General features: G+C 34.0%; 1 protein-coding gene across 1 annotated transcript in view; it reads left to right on the top strand.

The window, feature by feature from the left end:
• Nucleotides 1-10046: 10046 nt before the first annotated feature.
• LOC129753268 (ras-specific guanine nucleotide-releasing factor 2-like) overlaps nt 10047-16056 on the top strand; it is a 56167-nt gene continuing 50157 nt past the window's right edge. Inside the window, exon 1 of the mRNA XM_055749065.1 lies at nt 10047-10075. Coding sequence (XP_055605040.1) covers nt 10047-10075 — 29 coding nt within the window. The remainder of the gene's footprint in view (nt 10076-16056) is intronic.

Raw genomic sequence — 16056 nt, 5'->3', positions numbered from 1 at the left:
TGTCATCAAAAAAAGAATTTAAATCAGTTTTCATTGCGAAAAATACAATTGACAGATAACGATGTATTATGAAAATTTGCTTGAAAAAATTATTTATTTGAAGCAAACAAAAATTACGAAATTTCATACCATAAGAAGTATTGACTGAAAACAGTGCAAATAAGGATCTACTGTCTCCAAACTTGGTATACGGTGAAGATTACTTTTGAATGATTTTGAAAAAAAAATAAAGTCAATGATCAAAACTGCTTAAAGTGGCAACACATTTTAACAAAACCTTTTTTAGCGCACTTTTCTTAAGGTTGATCGAAAATTGACATAACAGTGTCTAGGATCCTCTATAAACGAAAAAAAAAAATAATGTAGAACAAAGAAAATCCATTGTTAAATTCAACCCTGACGTTACACTCGCCTTCAGCTTTCACTGGAAATCAAAAAATAAAAACTTAAATATAAAAGATTATGATAATGTTTGCCCCCAGTGGTAGGCACTACAGTTTACATTTCTTAGAATATAACTTTAGATGATTACAGGGAAAATGAACAACATCCGGTTGTAGCCTTATACCTTACCAGAAATTTGATACTGAAAAAATGTCTACAGATAAAATATTGCCCTCGTTTTGCTTAAGTTGAAAAACTAAGGCTTCTAAAGGTCTATGGAACTTAACCTTCCCATGCCGTTCGCAAAATATCCGTTTCGGGGAAATTTGAGTTGTAGTTTGATTTCGTTCTCCTGGCTGTAAATGTTAACCGATTTTGATGATATTATAATCATTGTGTAGGTAATTTGTTTTTATCACTCAAAATTGTAAAATAAAGTCGATATGTACTACCAAGTTATCGGAAACTGGTTCAGAAAGTAAAAAGTCCGAAAAATCAATTTTATTTTTAAAATGCTTATAACTTTTGACAGATTTTCTGTATTTAAGTGTTTCATTGATGTTTGAAATCGTCAAGAATCCATCTATCCGACAATGTATAGATATGTTGGGGTCCAATGAAAGTTTTTACCGCTATCTCAGATCTTTCGGTAGAAAAAAATCTAACTTTAAAAAAACGATATGCAATTTTTGCTTTGCTTAGCTGTATTTCATTTCCCAATGAACCGATTTTCAAAACTCAAATTTCAATTTTTTGACGTTAATTTGATCATTATTTTCATAGAACATACTTGGTCTGTCAAAATTCCTAGTTCTTCAGTATATTGGAATGATGATTAAGAGATTCAAAATGTGCGCTTCGGGTCATATTGACCCGAACGGCATGGGAAGGTTAATCAAAACTAAACACAAGTTGGCATTACAGTTTGCAGGTTTCAACTTTGTTTGAACTTAAGATGTTCCTAATGAACAACGATGCCTTTGATTAAAAAATAATAAAAAAAAGTGTATATGTGAGATACGAGAATTTTATTTGAAACTTGTAGAGCCTTACATTTTTCATATTGGTTACAATAAAGTATGAGTTTTACTGAAAAAAAGTAAGTATAAAAATTATATCTGACTCTTTTTGTAAACTGAAAAATCTCTCATTGCTTTCGTCTCATTAAAGGACAAATCACTCCACTACTATTGCCATAAATCGGATATATATTAAGCGAAATTCACCAAAGTTTCTCAAACTGCGGTGTGTTGAAAGGCACAAGCCTTTAATCGACGTTCGTCTTAAGAAACATGGTACAAATGTAAACACCATAATGAAATCGAGCAAATTCTGTCTTATATTGCACTTTAGTTCACAATCAAAGTTGGGATAAAAACAAAATCTAAGTAACTTAAAAAAAACTACGCACATTCTAGAGACAAGTTGTAAGGCTCTGAATTCCCAAATATCTGCTGAAATGTACATTTGTTTAAAAATATTTCAACCAGATTTAATTAACTTAATAACTTATTACTTATCATGAAACCTGGTGTCCGCTTTCTTTCGTGAACACTCCTTATTATCCAGGGCTGAAAAAATGTACAAGGATCTGTTTGAAAGGTAGAAGAATTTTCTTAAACATCAAATAAGTAAAATTAATAACTACACTAGCTGACCAAGTGTGCTTTTCTACACCTTCCAAAATTTAATTTAATTTGTTAAAATAGTTGAAATTCAGTTTTATTTCCTAGACAGCATTTTAAACCAAATTTCAACATAATTAAAAAGCAAACGCTTTAAAAAGAGAGCAGCAACTGAATAGTTTCTAACTCCACACAGAAAAAAATGTTGACTACTACGTGTCACTGAAAAGCGCAACCTTTAAAATAAATCACCTGTAATTAACAAAACCTGTAATCTTAAATTGTTTTCTAAGAAAGTTAAGAAAGATTTGTTTATTATTACAGCAAATTCCTGTAAAGAAGTTGTACACTAAAAATTAAATGTCATGTAATCATGTTTTCGACCTGTAAAACTACGGTAAATGTCCTGCTACTTTTTGTTACAGGACATTTGCGTAATTTTACAGGAAATAATTTTTGCTGTGCAGTACAAAGATGTTTTAATAGTTTTTTTTCTAGAATTAATCTCTAATTTTTTTCAAAGATCTTAAATTTCAATTCTGTTTTTATAAGCTTCATAAATAAGATTGCCAGAATTTTTTTAGCACATATCCGGGCCGGTCAAACATGGCTAGTTTTATCTAAAAACCTGGTAAAATTCGGGCATTTGATTTCAAAATGGTCAAATTACTCACCAAAATCAAGACAAAAAGTTGAAAAAAAAATTTTTTTTAACAAAATTTATCAACAGATTTTAAATCGTATTATAAGCTATTAAAAGCCTTTCGTGATTTTTTTTTTTAAACTTGCTTAGAAAATTTCGTTTTGGAGGCATATGTAAAAAATTTTTTTAACACAAGTTGTTTATTTTAGAGTGTGATTTGTGAATGAAAATGAGAATAAATCTGGGCAAAATTCGGGCAAAATCCGGACTTTTCCAATGAAATCAGGGCAACCGGGCTGGACCGGACTCTTTCCAAATTTTATATTAAATATCCGGGCAAACCTGGATAAAACCGGGCAATCTGGCAACCTTATTCACAGAGTTCCTAATTACTTCCAGTCCTTTCACTCTTGTAATGCAAGAAGTGCTCACGAACTACTATGAAATCGGTTTAAATATCTAAATGACGTAATATTTCACTTTATTTATTCGATAAGATTTCAAATTATGCCAAATATAATATGAATAATGACTTGCCTCCATCTTTCCGATTCCACCCAAAAATAAAGAATTCTCCTTACCAAAACAACTTCTCTTCCTTTTGCTTGATAAGTTCTCGTTTTATGCCAACAAACCTGTATGGAAGCCCTGATTGGTCAAAAAGTTTTCGAGCTTTACGACGCAATGCATATGGAACTCCCTTTGTAGCTCCCTTCTTCACACTGCAATGCAGGAAGGTATTGTAAAATGAAACATATCTCGTTTCTAAAAAGCTTCCCCCATTAAAATCATGTTTATTTTTTTTTTTTCGCCATGTACTAAACTTGTAGACATGACACATTCCAACTTGAAGTGATGCCAAACAGCACTTTTCATGATATGAAATGTGACGAGTTTTTATACAGCAAATTACTATATTTTTATCTGTTTTAGCAAAAAGTGCAAACTAAATTCAAATGGACAAATTGTAACTCAATGAATCTAGAAAAAGAATGGTTTTAAGGAAAAAAAATATGTTTCATAAATATTATTCTTGATATTATTATATATTATTCGTGATATTCGGCTAAATCACAGTATTTTTGTGTGCTTAGAGTCCTTTTAAGACTTTTTAAGATTTCAAGCTACTGACCTTATCTGTTCATTGATAATCGACTGAAAAACAGATTTTGAATAATTGAATGGATCCAAAAAAAAAATTCATGCTTCGACGGTGTCGTCATTTTACAAGTATTCTGAAATGAATATCAAGTAAACTCTTTAATTGATGCAGATGCAGATGCAAACGAATTTTACCCTAGTTGAACTTTTATAAATCTAAGAAAAATATGTAATTCTTAAAAACAAATCAATTTTTGCTTGTTGCATAATTAAACCAGTTCTCAACAAACTATTGATGAAAGTTAAAATTTCAAAAATGTTGTTTCTAAGTTTACATTTGTCCCGTTTATTAAGGCATGTGAAAACACAATACTCCACTTTTACTAAATTCTGTTCTAAGCAAAAGACCTTTATTTAAAAAGATTTTAATTTGGAATTTCCACTTCAGGTTCAACACAAGTTTACCCCTTTCTGACCTTTGAACTTGTTCTACATGTGAAATAACAGGAATTGATATTATTTTCAACACTTTCAGGTCATATTAGAAATTTATAAAAAAAATCTGCTGCCACTGGAAAATCATAAAAAAAAATTCATCAAAAAAGCGGATCAAAAGTCTCTTCTATGTAGCCAATAAATGTAAAACAAAATCACACTTTTTATGTAAATTACGTAAAGAATTGTGTGCAGTGTTTTTCAGTGAATTTTTTAAAAAAAAGTTGATTTTTTTTAGTCAGATTGTTTATTAGGCCCAACATATTATAGCAGAAGAAATAATTTATACATTTATTAAAAATGTTAAACGTTTGCATTTGCTCTAGTTTCCTTCATAACTGAAAATTCTTCCAGAAAATGCATTTTCCCACTTTTTTTTAATAAAAACTGGTTCATTTTATTGTTGACTTTCACTGTTTCTTGCAAAAACTCCAAACGTTTAAATACATCAATCCTATATAACCTACTTTAAAGGACAGAAGATTCTAAAAATAATATCATTTGAATCATTTGGGTAATTTCGGAGGAGTGCAAAAGGTGAAATAACTCCAATCTTCTGGAATTTGTTTTTGGTCCTGTTATTTTTCATATATTTGAATTATCTTTCGAAATGTACTTAAAATACTTCAAACTTTATTTATTCCCCCTTTCGGGTTTTTTGGAAATTTCGAAGGGGGGAAGTAACAATAGAAGAAATTGATATTTGTTCCAGCCTTATAATTTTTTTAAAATATTTTTTCATTCCAATAGCTGGTTTGAATATTAATGTGGTTATTTCACTTACTTTCGAGAAATCACCTTAAATCACCAAAATATATATACTTTATCTTACGCATTTAAAGTTCAGGCTGGAAAAACAAAACAAAAAAACTATAGATAAATGAAATTCGTGTTCGTTATTTTCTAATTTGGCCTTCTGAACGAACGTTAAGAGACGAACTTGAAGAAGCATTGAATATGTTTGTACGTTTGAAGCTAAATTTGTTGTTCTAACGTTGATATTACAATCGTACTATCTCACCATCTCCTAACGATTTTTTTTTATTTATTGTTCACGGTCTTCGACAACTTAATATCATTCAGACTGATTTCTTAATTTTTATAAACGAACACATACCTGATGTTTCCCCGAGGAGTTTCATTCTTTTTAACTCTAAGCGTCTTACGAGGATATGAAGGCTAGCATCTTTCAAAAACACTACTTACTAAAACAACTAACCAACAGAAACTGTAGGGGAGAATGAAGAAACTTGATCCCTGGAGATACTTGATTCCTTCACTATAACTCGAAGCAGGAATGTCTTACAGATATCAAAGGCTCTAAAAAAATGTGCCAAATAGAAGAAAAAAAACAATGCTGTTATCTTATAATATTTTAAAAATTTTATGTTTCGAGTTATTGAACTTTGTTTGAAAAATTTAACAAAATGTAATTTGAAGAATTAAGGATCAAGTCTCCTTTAGTGAGGGATCAAATCTCCTGTAACTTTAAAAATATTACAATTCTTTTAGTCTCGCGAAAATGCTTCTGGTTCATCTACGGGTTTATGAATCGCTTTAACTTTGGGAGCATATAAACTTGAAATTACACCCTGTCAGAAAATACAAAAGATGCCGAGTTGCTTAATTATCCCAAAAAGATATGATAAAAATAAGAAAAGGGAATCAAGTATCCCCATTCTCCCCTACTATGAACTCCGTTACTGGGATTCGATCTCCTGGCCGTTGGCTTGGAAGACATGAAGGCTATCATCTACATCACAGGCGGCTTTTTATTCTATTCAGAACGTCTATGAACCTTTTATGTGAATTAAGTTTTCAACGATTTGATCTAAAGCCTAGAAACATAATATTATCACAAGTGAGTACAAAAATAAATCATAGTTTAGTTTTCGCAATAATCAAATAGTTTCTTATTCTTAGTAAAATTTCTGTTTTCAAGGTTTTCAATTTTTATACACACACCGAATCACATTTCCTGGTTAATATTTAGATTCTTCCTTCCAAACTGCGATTGTGTACTTCACAAAAAACAATAAAAATTTAAAATTGTTCCGTGTTTATAGCTCTCAATTAACTTTAATTGGTGTCTTCAATAACATCAACGCAACCCCAGAATTTGCCATGGTGCATTGCATAGGTAGTGTATTAAGTTCAGTTCAGTTCAGATCTAACCGCAAACATAATGGGATTTATTGAAAATAGGTCTGAAAAAATATTTCCAAACACTTGAAATCATATTTTTTTTTACCATGGCGTCATTTTGTGCCCTTCGTTTTTACAACCAACATGGTGTAAGTCAAATTAATGCTTTATAGCTTTATTACGGTCACAAAAAATCAGTTTTAAAACGGTTTTATAAAGCCGTACAAATAGCTGAAATTTGACGTTTCTATCGCAAGCCAACCAATCACACGCGTAGGATGTGTTCCTCATTCCTGAGTTGTTAATCATTAGCTTAGTAGTGGGGACAGACTTTTGAAATTAAATAGGGATTTATTGTGAATGTCCAGTGGAATCTTTCCATGAATTGAAAGCGAATTTCAAAACTTAAAAGTGATGTCGCATTTTGCAATCTGACGCCATCTTGAAATCCAAGATAAAGGCTTCCGATCAACTTTAAACTTCTACTCGTTTAGCCCAGCAATAGTTTACAACTTCACGTCAAGCAACATTTTTTTTCTCCTACAAGTTGGACCCTTTCACTCAACAATCATATTTATGAGATATTCCTACCACTTCCGGTGATTTGAAGTTTTTCAAAGATTTTTATGTACATTTTTTATTTTACTTACATGACATGCAAAATGTTGAAAAATGGGAATTCCAATTCAAATATATGCGATGTAGCCTGAGCGTTTCCTGTTTCGATATCATGATCGAGAAATGTCCCCTAATTTTATCATCTTAGTTTACGTATTATTGGAGTTTCATTAGAGCATTCAGAACTCTTTCTAAATAAATTAAATAGTTATTAACGGAAAAGCTTTATTAGAATTTTCAGAACTATTCGAAAGCAAAGGGTTGAATCAAGAATCCATGCATTTTTCAAGACCATAATAAAACATAGGTATATCTAACTAGCTGCCTAACAATGTCACAATAAAACCATAATCAAACTTTCTAATGCTAGTTGGCTTAATCTTTGTTATTTGGAGAAGAACTTAAATTTTAAGCTCAGTAAAATGCTATAATTGCTACAAGCATGTAGCTAATAAAATCTTCAGTAAGCGACAGTTTTTTCTATTATTTTGGTAAAGATAGTTATTTTCAAAGTGCCTTTTTTATTTCTGAACTCTTTGCGTTAACGTGAGAATGTGTTTGGTCTGTGTGTGTGTTCGGGTGCGTATGCGTTTTACTGTTCATCGGTGATGCGGAGCAATGAAAAAAAAACTCGAATGCTATGAATCTCCCAAAAAACTCGTTGATTGAAAAAAGAAATCTTCATCTGTTGTTGATTGGAAAATGTTTTTCATTTCTTATCTTTTCTCATTTTGTTTTTTTTTTCTCTTGTCTCGTTTCTTCTTGTCTTGTAATTTCTTTTTGGCTCCTGCTGTCTGTGCTCACTATACATATTCTGGATGTTGTTCTACCGTGTCTACTACCGTGTATGTCTACACCACTTTCCTTACTCCGCCTGTGGTAACAAAAACATGAAAAAAAACCACCTCCGTTTATGCATTCCTGCGTGCGGAAACGTGAATGCGGAATATCTACCTACCAACAACCAAAAACCAAACAAACAAACGACATTAAAATGACAATCAACAACAACTACGAATAAATACCGGCACCGGAACGCATCCGATGAAAAATCGATGGCTAAAAATTCATTCGTTTTTTTCTCCTTTTTTTTTATTTTGACTGCCGGAATGTGTGTGTGTTCTCTGACTTAAAACGAAAAATTCGGATTAAACTGACACAACAATCAAACACTTAAAAAAATGTTGTTCCGATGAAAATAAACAAATTCGATACCGCAACCAAACCAAACCGAACTGAAAATTGTAACTTTTATTTTTCTACCGAACCTGACTGTTTTGAACTCCGGTTTGAACTCGTGTGTTTTTTGTTTTGTTTGATTTTATTTCGTTCTAAAATTTAACTTTCTCACTCTCTCTCTCTGGTTCGGCTGCTGTGGATGTTTAAACATTGCTTTTTTATCCTTTGGCGTTTGGTTTTTTTTTGTTTTCTGTTGATGTCATGTTGGTTTTTCGACCACCGGATCTCATATATCTCATGTTGAAAATTGTCTTTTTTTCTTGTCTCTTACTATTTCACACACACGTAAATTTATTTGTGCGTGTGTGTATGTTTCTGATGAATCGTTTTTTTCTGTTATTGTTTTGGATGAAAAATGTGCGTGACTGGAAACTCATTTGAATGTCTCTCTCTCTCTTCGTTTGTTTGATGGTTTGTTTTGTGGGTTTGTCGCTGTGTGGTCAAACGCTAAACGATGACATGTGTAAATTTGGGTCTGGGCCCGTGGGGATCAAAACGTTTCCGGCCGCCATTACACTAATCGTAACCGCAAAATCCACATTAATGGTTGTGATTTATTGCCGTTGCTTTGTGTCATGGGTGGTTGAAATTGTGGATGCTTTCTTTTTCCTCTCTTCCGGGTTGTATAATGGTGGGTGGGTTTGTGGGTTTTGGTGGAAACCCTCCGGTTGACATAATAAACTAATCGCACGGATAATCGACTGATCGGACTCACTGAATGTGTATGTGTGTGTGTGTTTGTGCTTACTATCAATTTGTGTGTGCACCTGTGTGTGTGTGCGCGGGTCTTTCATGTGGGCTTCCCTGCTGCGCAATTGGCTGCGTTCTATTGTCCACGCTTGGGCTTTTGTTGATTATAAATGAACTTCCGGCATCGACATGTGGTCCTGCTTCCGAAAATCTCCATATGTTGGCTACCTTTTTCGGTCATCGCCGATGGTTTTCCACACACACACTCACACCCTCACCCACACATGGCCACGTGCACGCTCCGGGTGGCCCATTGTGCAATTAATTCTATAACGATCGCTCACACCCTCTTGTAAACCGGGACCCGATAACGTCGTATGAATAAAAATTGATGATAAAATCGTACGAAATAAATTTCGATCTGGTCACGGCACCGACCCTGCTGATTTCAAACATCATAAATAAATTTATCATCCGAAACCGAACCGAACTGAACGTTATGCTATCACTATCGCATCATGCGACATCCTGCTGTGTCACAATTGAACTTGCATTTACAAAAAAAAAACCACTCCAACTCTGCATCCTCATCGAACATATCCAAACGAAAAAAAAACGCAACTCGAACCACTTGACTCGAAATTCCCGAACCCATCGCTCGTCGTTTCCCGGGTGCCGATTTTATTGTTGTTGTGTCACGTCATAAAACCTCACGGGAATTCGATGCGCACGAATGCAACATTTATGCTCATTTTACCCCCGCCTTTGCATTTTCAAATTGAAAACAATCCACCATCTACCCCATCCACCCGAACACAAAAACATCTTATCGATCTTGCAATTGTGCAATTTTTTTTGCCCTCTGTCGCACAATAATCATCATTTACTTGCTGCGCTACGCGCGGAAAAAAAAACCGATGGTTGCATCAATCTTTTTCCCATCCCCACTCTCTTCAACAACAAATGTCAACGCGGCGCTTTGGATCCGATGGCATTAATGATTTTTTTTTCTCCGTTGAATTCCGTTGCAATTTGCATATTGCATCGTATGCGTGCTTTTTTTCTGTACCATTTTTTCCCGGGATCCATCAATGACTAAACGACAAATGTGTAGTATGGGACCGGATCCGTTGTGGTACGTTCCCTGATGGGTTGTAGCTCTTGACATACTCAAGTGTGAACTCTTAGCACCAAATGAGCGATTATAGGTTTGAGTTGGGGAATTTTCTGTCGTTATTAGTTTTTATTGTTGGTATTTTAAAAATGTTGGATTTTCGCATTTTTTGATATATTTTTTCAATTACTTAAAACTAAAAACTATCCTGAAATTAAACTAATTATATAAAGAACGAATCTCTGCGATGGAAGACTGCATCGATTTGCCTCTGAAGTTGGAGATGATTTTGTTGGCCATCTCTTCGAACGATTCAATGCCCGCAATCCGATGAAGGTCTTCGGTGCTGTGCCAAGGTGGAAGCCGCAAAATCATTTTCAGAACCTTGTTCTGAATCCTCTGGATGGCTTTCTTCCTCGTCGCGCAGCAGCTAGACCAAATCGGAACTGCATACATTATCGTTGGTTGGAACACTTGTTTATAGATGAGTAATTTATTCCTCAGACATAGGCGGGATTTCCTGTTGATGAGAGAATAAAGTGATTTAGGGTATTTAGATTGAATATCTTCAATGTGATTTTTAAAAGTAAGATTCCGATCAAGTGTGAGTCCCAAGTACTTCATGTGATCAGACCATTCTAATGAAACCCCATTAAATGTTCTGGAATGATTTTCATTAGGTTTTAAAAAATTTGCTCTTGACTTATGAGGAAATAAATTAAGTTGAGTTTTCGAAGCATTAGGAGAAATTTTCCACATTTTCAAGTAATTCAAAAACGAATTTAAATTTTGTTGCAATCAACTGCGTACCACCCGTAAATTTCGACCTTTGGCTGTATCATCAGCAAATAATCTTCTACCTTTTCCTTCTGGTACATCAGGAAGATCAGAAGTAAAAATATTGTATAAAATTGGCCCAAGTATACTGCCCTGAGGGACACCAGCTCTAATGGGTGTTCTTTCAGAGCAAGAATTTTGATAGCTTACTTGTAAGGTTCGGCTAGTCAAATAATTTTGAATAATTTTGGAGAGATATACGGGAAAATCAAATCGAGCTAATTTAGCTACTAAACATTTGTGCCAAACACTGTCAAATGCTTTTTCAATATCTAGAAGAGCAACACCAGTTGAATAATCTTCAGATTTGCTAGCGTTAACCATGTTAGTTACACTCAAAAGTTGATGTGTATTAGAATTTCCATTACGAATACCAAATTGTTCATCAGGGAAATTAGAATTCTGATTTATGTGAATCATCATTCTATTCAAAATAACTCTCTCAAATAGTTTACTTAAAGAAGGAAACAAACTAATTAGTCGATAACTTGAAGGCTCTGGAGCACTTTTTTCAGGTTTCAAAATTGGAGTTACATTGGCATTTTTCCATTTATTGGGAAAATAAGCCAAGTGAAAACATTTATTAAAGATTTTTGAGCTTTTTCTGCGTCAGTTAAACGAAGTTTATCTCCATCTTTCAAAGTAGGAATTGGCTTCTGGGGCTTTTTCACAATTTTAGTTAATTTCGAAAATGGCTTTGAGTAGGGTTTTATGTCCTCTACTGCATTTGCAAAATTTTCATTACGAATAAAATTTAAACGACACGTTTGATTTCTTTTTGAAGGTCGCAATAAATTAATTTCAAATAAGGATCCTGAGTACGTTGATATTGACGTCGACGAATGTTTTTCAGTCGTATCAAAAACTTAAGATCATCATCAATTAAAGGTTGAATAAATTTATGTTTAACTTTGAGTATAGAAGCGGATTTATCGTTGACTATTGAAATTGTCAAATTTTCTACAGCCAAATCAATATTGAATTCAGTGGAACATTTACATCTTAATTTCGTTGAATAAAATTTTTATATTACTCCCAGTCAGCTTTTTGAAAGTTAAAAGTTGATTATAATGGATTTTCAATGGGACTTTGGGATAAAGAAAAAGTAATTGCCAGGTGGTCTGAATCGAGGTCTGCATGAGTAACTAATTGCCTAAATCCGTTAGAACCAAATCAATTGTGGAGGGATTTCTAATTGAAGACAGACAAGTATACTCATTAGAATATTCAACAGTGTCATAACCTGCAGTGCAGTCATTTGATAAAATATTCCCATTTACATTTGAAGAAATACTATTACAAGATCAGTGTTTTGCATTAAAGCCACCAATAATAAAAAAAATAGATTTTTTTCTGGTGAGTTTTTGTAAATCTCCCTTAAAACAAATTTTCTGTTCACTGCTACATTTAAAAGGGATGTATGCGGCAACAATTATAATTTTCCACATAGAAGTTTCTTTTTCAATTACAGTTGTTTCCAAAACTTTTGTATTGAAAGAAGGAAGAAGTCTAAATTTTAGACAACTATTGATGACAATAGCTACACCCCCACCTTGTCGATGAAGTCGATCATTTCGTAAAATTTTAAAGAAAGCATTGCTTTTCAATTTATTGTCAGGCTTTAAAAAAATTCAGTGAAGACGGCAATATGTATGTTTTGAGTTTCCATAAATAAAAAGAATTCAACTTGGTTAGCCAGCAAAGTAATAGCGTTCCAATCCATAATATTTAAAAATCTATTTGGATCCATGAGAGAATCGCCAAGTCATTATAATTTTGTTAGCAAAGTCAAAAGATGTTTGAAAACTTCAAACATAGAATTTGCTTTCAACAAAAGTAGCATCAATTCCATTGAGTTTTTATGCAAACATTTTAATTTTTCCTCGGAAATTTTACCTAAATTAACAAAACTGTCGGGAATAAAAAATGAAGAAGGAGAGAAGTTATTTGAATTTGTGGGAGTTTCAGAAGCTACTTATGTACGTTAAGACTTGTTTTTTTTATTAGCTTTACCCGAAGCAGGCAACTTATTTTCAACCACCTCTGAGAACGTCAAACAAAGAGTCTGTGACGCTGAATCAGCCCAGGTAACAATGAAATCACTTCGAGCATTGCCAAGACGTGTAGCAATAGTGCCAAGAAGCAATAGTTTTTGCCCTTACGGGACAGTCTATGGAATTATAGGAATGATTACCTGTGAAATTCGCACACTCAAAGAATTCAGATTTTGCTAAATGCCTTTTTGGATTTTTCAAAATGGTTTAAATTTGACTCGAAAATGAGGAATGAAACAAGCAAATGAATGAGAAGAGAAAATATTAATACAAGAAAATGAAAATGGTTTTAGCACTGCTCCGGTGCACGTGTTGACGACTCAACGGTACAGATTGAAGTGAGTTTTAGCTTGATAAAATCTCTCACATAACTTAGACATGGAATCAATCACCTCCATTTTTATTCAAATTTTAGCTCACTGTGAAATTCTTTAAGGCTCCTTAAATGATTTTCTTCATAAGCTTTGGTCGAAAAGTTGATTTCCAGCTGTTTTTTGGTCTCCCTCTGTGACTTTCCTGCATTTTTTTCGATCCTGCCAAAATCCAATATGTACCTATGAGCATCTTTATTTGACGCTTTCTCAAAAAATTCTTGACAGATTACACATAACGTTACTAGGAAGTTTCACTAAAAATTTTATTAATTTCCATTCGTGTAGTCAAAAGTTATTTACAAATCAAAGTGTTGCATTTTTTTTCGAGCACACTCCTTATATTTAATTACCTATTCACAAGAATGTCAGTGTATCTGGCAGAACTGAGCGTAGCTTTGTACTTATTATACATATATATTTTCCTCCTGTGAAGTATAATATTTATAAGTGTTTTTATCTGGCAAACACTCTCGGAGGCAATTCAACAAAATACGTATTAAACGTAAAATGGTACGTTTGGGTACAAACAAATGCACAATTCACACCTAACGAAATGGAAACCATGCCTTAGGAAGCTTTTCAAAATTTAACGATTAAGTAGTATACATATTAGTTTGTGTTCCTGTTTATATATTCCAAGTGTCTCAACAGTCCCCCTTTTAAAACTATTGTTTGTTTTACTGGAGACATTCTTCATTTACGAGTTATAAAAGATTCTTATAAACGTGGGCGTCTTACCCCCAGTAAACTCTTTGGGCCACGATCTTGTTAATCGTCGCTCGCTATAACGTCGCCCTTTATGTTCATAATTTCTTCTGAGTGCATTGCATTGAAATATTTCGAAGTAATTTGTTTTGCTCCTCCTTTGAATTTTGCTTTATGACGTTTGATGGGTAATGTAAACAGAAGGAAACGAGAAGAATTTTTCGCAGTCAAACGTTAATTGTCAAATAGCCAAAAGACAGGGATCGGATCATAAATAAAAGTTTTTAATGTGTCCGAAGTGAAAATTTGTTTTTAAGTGAAGTTTAACATATAAATTCCAGTAACGTTTGCCTGTGATAGTTTTGGTTTGTAACCTATAGTTTTTTTCAATTATTGATATTTACAATCAACTGCAGTCTTTTTAGACTTCCATCATGTCCAAGTCTCGGCGGAAGAACAAATTTTCCGATGGCCTACAGAAAGAGTTTCCGTAATTCAAACCAACCACAAATGACTCGGAGGTTTTTTGTGTAATTTGCCAGAAACCACTTTCTATTGCAAATAAAGAAAAAGCTGCTCTGAATCAGCACTTGGCATCCCAGAAACACCAGGCTAGTGTGCGAACAGTCTTTGTAGAGCAAAGATCACCACTGGATTTGAAGGTTCTGGCAGTGGAAGCGACCATGGCATACCATACGGTGCAACACAATTACAGTTACCTGAGTTGTGACTGCGGAAATAAACTTGTTAAAAAGCTGTTTCCTGACTCCGCCATGGCAACGAAATGTGCCTGTGCAAGAACCAAAACGGAGGCGATTGTGAACAACATATTGGCACCTCATTCAGTAAACATGTGTCTGGAAGAGATCAGGTCACAATCAACGCCATGTGTCGGAGTCAGTACGGATGGAAGTAACCATGGAGCAATCAAAATGTTACCTGTGTTGATTCAGTTTTTCAACCCCTGAAAAAGGTATCAGGCTGAAAGTGCTCTCATTTGAACCTGTGGAAAACGAAACTTCGGTCAGAATCAGTGAATTGCTGACGAGTACGTTGAAGCGACATGGGTTGATGGACAAATGCGTTGCATTTTCTGGAGACAACTGTAATACCAACTTCGGAGAGATGAACCGCAGAGGAAAAGACAACGTTTTTCATCATATGAAGGAAGCAACAAAGCGAGATCAGATCGGCGTTGGATGTCCGGCACATTTACTCCACAATACGGCCAAGCATGGATTTGACTGCATAGATATCGATATTGAGGCTCTGGTTTTTAAAATTTACGGTTTTTATTCGATTTATACTGTTCGTACTACAGAACTTAAAAGTTTTTGTTTATTTGTTGAAACAGAATATAAATCTGTTCTCAAACATTCTAAAACTAGATGGCTATCGCTTAAGCCTACAATAGAGCGCATTCTGCATTGTACAAGGCTCTGAAAAGCTACTTTTGCTCTATAAACAGCCCACCAAAGTTACTTGAAAATTTAGTCAAGGATGATATTAACGAAGCTTATTTGTGGTTTGTTCATTCATTGATGTCTATGTTTCATAATAAAACTGTCCAAATTGAAGCTGCAGATATAAGTTTGATAGAAATCATTCATGTTCTAGAAGACGTCCGAAGGCAGCTATCAGAACGCTATAATGAAGAGTTTCTTCCTTCTGAAGTGGACAAAATTTTTCAAGCAAGTCTTGATCCTGCACAAACACAGAAAATGAAGAAAGCTCTCATTCAGCTTAACAAGATTTGTATGAAATACTTGGACAAATGGACTGGTCATTTCTCGGAACTGAAAGTTTTCCGTTGGATGACTCTTTCCAAGCAGCCAGAATGGAAAGAAGTTAAGGGATGTCTCGAGTTTTTGAATGGAAGAGGAGTAGCTGTTGATGAAAGTTTGCTATTCGATCAAACCTCGAATCTCAAAGCTATTGTTGAGAATAAGTAGGACGATGAGGATTTTAAGAAGCTGCATGCGGCGAATAAATGGGTACTCTACTTCCAGTCGATTGTCCCCAGTGCATACAC

Source organism: Uranotaenia lowii, chromosome 3, assembly GCF_029784155.1.
Source record: "Uranotaenia lowii strain MFRU-FL chromosome 3, ASM2978415v1, whole genome shotgun sequence".
NCBI lineage: Eukaryota > Metazoa > Arthropoda > Insecta > Diptera > Culicidae > Uranotaenia > Uranotaenia lowii.
Note: the sequence above shows the minus strand (reverse complement) of the source record. Positions and strands in the feature narration are given on the sequence as shown.